This window comes from Grammomys surdaster, unplaced genomic scaffold, assembly GCF_004785775.1.
Source record: "Grammomys surdaster isolate TR1022 unplaced genomic scaffold, NIH_TR_1.0 112768, whole genome shotgun sequence".
NCBI classification, from domain to species: domain Eukaryota; kingdom Metazoa; phylum Chordata; class Mammalia; order Rodentia; family Muridae; genus Grammomys; species Grammomys surdaster.
This window is the reverse complement of record NW_021611900.1, coordinates 5,444-10,344: the sequence shown is the minus strand read 5'-3', so window position 1 is coordinate 10,344 and position 4,901 is coordinate 5,444. Positions and strand designations below refer to the sequence as shown.

The window sequence follows — 4,901 nt, the reverse complement described above, 5'->3', positions numbered from 1 at the left end:
CAACAATACAGTGGAATGGTTAGCACAGCACAAATTTGACATGTCCCTGAGTGAAGAAGGTTACAATTTGTATAATGCTGTGTATGCTGTGGCCCACACCTACCATGAACTCATTCATCAGCAAGTAGAATCTCAGCAAATGGCAGAACCCAAAGGAGTGTTCACTAACTGTCAGCAGGTAGAGTTTCTTACATTTAATTATGCTTATATATATCAATGTAATATTTAAATGGCCCCTGAGAAACTCACATAAATTTGTTAGAGATTATTCTTGCAATAAAAAGATTTTTATAAAGGCTGGAGAGGTGGCTCAGGTGTTAAGAGCACTGACTGCTATTCGAGGTGTCCTGAGTTCAATTCCCAGCAACCACATGGTGGCTCACAAGTGTCTGTAATGGGATCCGATCCCCTCTTCTGGAGTGTCTGAAAATATTGACAGTTTACTCATATATATGCCAGGCGGGGGTGACACACGCCTTTAATCCCAGCACTTGGGAGGCAGAGGCAGGTAGATTTCTGAGTTCGAGGCCAGCCTGGTCTACAGAGTGAGTTTCAGGACAGCGATGGCTACACAGAGAAATCCTGTCTCAAAAAAAAAAAAAAGATTTCTATACTATAAAACTACCTACTGAATTTTTTACATGGATATGTAACATGCAAAAGGATAACATACAATTGGAGACAATATTTTTGTATGAATGTCAGTGAGTTTGTGAAAATGTGTCTCAACATTCTATCAAATGAGTTCAATGTTTAAAATAAGAGTCAAGAGTTTTATCATAAAAGCATTAACTGATAACTAGCATAGAATAATTTTCTCAAGAATATTTTTCTCAATAATTGGTACATTTGCTGTGATTAATAGTTATTCATTTAAAGTAATGATTACTTATAAAAACCTAAATGATGAAGACTGCACAATTAATAAGTTTATGTTTATTTCATATATGAAAACTGTATATACATGAATGACACAATACCTTCCTTTGTTTCCACAATTTCCAGATATTCAGACTTCCCACTCATTCTCACACACATGGCTTCAATTTTAAAAATTATTCTTGAAAAACATGTGCACACACACACATGTTCAAGATCACACATGCTCATACATATACACACACTCACATCATGTTACTTGTTATTTGGATAGCAATTATTTTAGCTTTATTTATGTCTTGAAACATTAAAATGATGTATATGAATTTTTAATTACCCATGAGTTATATTATATATAAGTACATTGGATTTTTTAATATAGATGTCTTTTCTAAAAAAAAACATTAAAAATTAAGGGACATTGTCAATTTTACTTTTCCTTAATCGATATGTACATGTAATCATCTGATGATGCATCTCATTTAGGTGGCTTCCATGTTGAAAACTAGAGTATTTATTAACCCTGTTGGTGAACTGGTAAACATGAATCATAGAGAAAATGAGTGTGCACAGTATGACATTTTCAACATTTGGAATTTTCCACAAGATCTTGGATTAAAAGTCAAACTAGGAAGCTATTTTCTTTGTTTCCCACAGAGCCAACAACTTCAAATATCTGAACACTTGGAGTTGGCCACAGGAGGAACATCGGTGGGTATACAACAATTTTAATTTTTGTCAGGATATCTAAATTTTAAAATATGAGGCATTGAAGTTATAGCTCTGTAGTTAATAGCAATTGCTGTTCTTGCCAAAGGCCCAACCTCAGTTACCAGAATCAAAATTTAATGACTCACAACTTCATATAAATCAAGGTCATAGGAAGTAAAGGCCTCTGGATTCCATGTTCAATTGTACCTGCATGCCTATCCACTCCAACTACATAAATACATTTATTAAATTTAAAGAAATATATATGTATAATTAAAATTTTGTAGCTATATATAAACCATGACATTTTTGTTTCTATGTGAACATCATTATATCCTAAAGAAGTACAACATGTGTTCATTAACAGAAATATTTTCCCCAAGGTTTTCTATTCAACTTAGAAAAACTTCATTGTATTTATGAGAGTTTTATATGACATGCTTTGTTGATATTCATCAGACAACTCTTTCTGGATTTATCCTACCTTCTCTCTCCACACCACTCAATGTTCTCATTCTTTTATTGTATAAATCTGGTGCCATAAATATTCCTTTTGGTTTAATAATTTTAGAAAGAAAAATTTTAAATTGCTAAAACATAAATGTTACATATATAATATTAAATGATGTAATAAATATTGTGTGACTTTGAGGGCATTTCAGGGTAATAGAAAATAATAAAGTAACTGAAATTGATAAGTGATTCTGGTTAGCAGAGGAATAAATATAACCATATCTGTTAATGTCCCATAAATAAATATATGGGTCATTATACACACAATGAATACATGCATTACACATAAATACACAATACACAGACACATATGTATGGGTGTATGTACATATGTATATATATTACCTCAGGTTCCCACCTCCATGTGTAGTGTGACGTGCATTGCTGGATTCAGGAGAATTCATCAGGAACAAACAGCAGACTGCTGCTTTGATTGTGCCCAGTGCCCAGAAAATGAGGTTTCCAATGAGACAGGTACATGTTTGCATGCAGAAAAAAAATGGCTGAATTCTAATATCTTCTCATTCCAAACTAAAAATATAAAATGGCCTAGAAGGAAACAATAGACCTAAACTCTCTTTGTTTCCAAATTTAATGAATGGAATGGTATCAACTTCTTTTGTATCCTGCAAATAACCTGCACTATCTTCTACAAACAACTCATTTCTCTCACAGTATGATGGCTATTAATTTTGTATTATGCAGAAAACATTTAGGGGACATACATCTGTAAATATTTTAAACAAAACAGGCATGATCTATATATAAGTTTAATCTTATGTGATTATTGTACAAAGTAACTGGACTACATGATCAGTCCATAATCTTTCCCTCCTATCATTCAGCTTGGTCCCTGACAAAGACCAGATGCTTAGGGTAGCAGCTATTGTTACTGAAATACATTTTAAGAGCATGGAATATTTAAAGGATTAAGTAGTTCTTGTCAAAGAATTAGAGCAAGAGTGAAGATTTCAACAATGCACCCAGAGATGTGATAATGCATATCAGGAATCATAGCTTACATAAGGAAAAGGGGACAAATGTGAGTACTCATAAACTTCATGACATCTAGCTTGGAATATGTAGTTTAGAAAAAAGATATCTTACCATAATGAGGGGAACATGGATAGGTCTTTGAGGCATACAGCTTCAATAATGGAAATATTCTTTATGCAAACAGTATTTTGTATGAGGAATTGCATGTTGTTGTGCCTACGTTAAGATACAGACAAGGGCAAACCCCTCAAACCCAACAAAGTTTATACTGCAGTTAATCACCTGGCACTGAGAACTATGTCTGCACACTGCACATGTCTGTGAGTAGAGAGTTGATGCTTTAAAAAATTAAGTAATCTGAGATTATGCATGTTATTATTCATAACACACTAGAACACAACATGTCTTCTTTCTGCTTAATAAATAAGTATTTTTCTCCTGCATTTTCCATGATGGGTGTTTTGTTACATGACAAAGCATAGGTTAATACAGAACAGCATTACATCAGTGCTTCCTGCAGCAATTAGAAATGGAATATGCTCAACACCAAAATATTTTTGAGTATCGTCTGAATAATACAAACACTCAATTATTAAGTTAATAAATATGATATGATATAAGGGTTTGTTGTTGTTCACCAGCAGATATGGAGCAGTGCGTGAGGTGTCCAGATGATAAGTATGCCAACTTACAGCAAACCCACTGCCTCCAAAGGGCTGTGTCGTTCCTGGCTTATGAAGATCCAGTGGGGATGGCACTAGGCTGCATGGCCCTGTCCTTCTCTGTCCTCACAGTTCTAATACTAGTCACTTTTATGAAGCACAATGACGTTCCCATTGTGAAGGCCAATAACCGCATTCTCAGCTACATCCTGCTCATCTTTCTCTTCTTCTGTTTTCTCTGCTCATTGTTCTTCATTGGACATCCCAGCCAGGCCACCTGCATTCTGCAGCAGACCACATTTGGAGTATTTTTCACTGTGGCAGTTTCTACAGTATTGGCCAAAACAATAACTGTGGTCATGGCGTTCAAGCTCACTACTCCAGGAAGAAGAATGAGAAGGATGCTGGCATCAGGGACACCTAACTTGGTCATTCCCATTTGTACCCTAATCCAACTTGTTCTCTGTGGAACATGGTTGGTAACATCTCCTCCCTTCATTGACAGAGATATACAATCTGAACATGGAAAGACCATCATTTTTTGCAACAAAGGCTCAGTCATTGCCTTCCACTTTGTCCTGGGATACTTGGGTTCCTTGGCTCTGGTGAGCTTTGGTCTGGCTTTCTTGGCTAGGAATCTTCCTGACAGATTCAATGAAGCCAAGTTCCTAACTTTCAGCATTCTGGTGTTCTGCAGTGTCTGGATCACATTCCTCCCTGTCTACCACAGCACTAGGGGGAAGGTCATGGTGGTTGTGGAGGTTTTTTCCATCTTGGCTTCTAGTGCAGGGTTGCTAGGGTGTATCTTTGTCCCAAAGTGTTATGTTATTTTAGTTAGACCAGATTCAATGTTTATACAGAAGTACAAAAATAAATTGCATTATTGAAACTTTATTAGTATGAAATTTTAGATGATATTCAACATATCTTTTCCTTTGTCTTAACAAAAGTAGCACTTAATCATATGAAAATTTTAAGTAATATACAAATTTGAACTTAAAAACAGGACTGCACTGTCCACTGTCATAACAATTACTACACTTAGTGGAAAATGATTTCCTTCATAACTACACAAACCTGAAGACATTGAGAACCAGGAGTCTCAATTGAGGAAGGGCTACCATCATTTTGACCTGTAGT

The 4,901-nt window shown here is 35.3% G+C and overlaps 1 protein-coding gene across 1 annotated transcript; it reads left to right on the top strand.

The window, feature by feature from the left end:
- Positions 1–7: 7 nt before the first annotated feature.
- Positions 8–4,648, top strand: LOC114635581 (vomeronasal type-2 receptor 116-like; the record flags this gene model as incomplete). The annotated part of the gene is made up of 4 exons (XM_028784099.1): positions 8–178; positions 1,366–1,590; positions 2,454–2,577; positions 3,741–4,648. Coding segments are annotated over 4 exons (1,428 nt in total), but the record flags the coding sequence as incomplete, so codon positions are not given.
- Between the last annotated feature and the right edge of the window lie 253 nt (positions 4,649–4,901).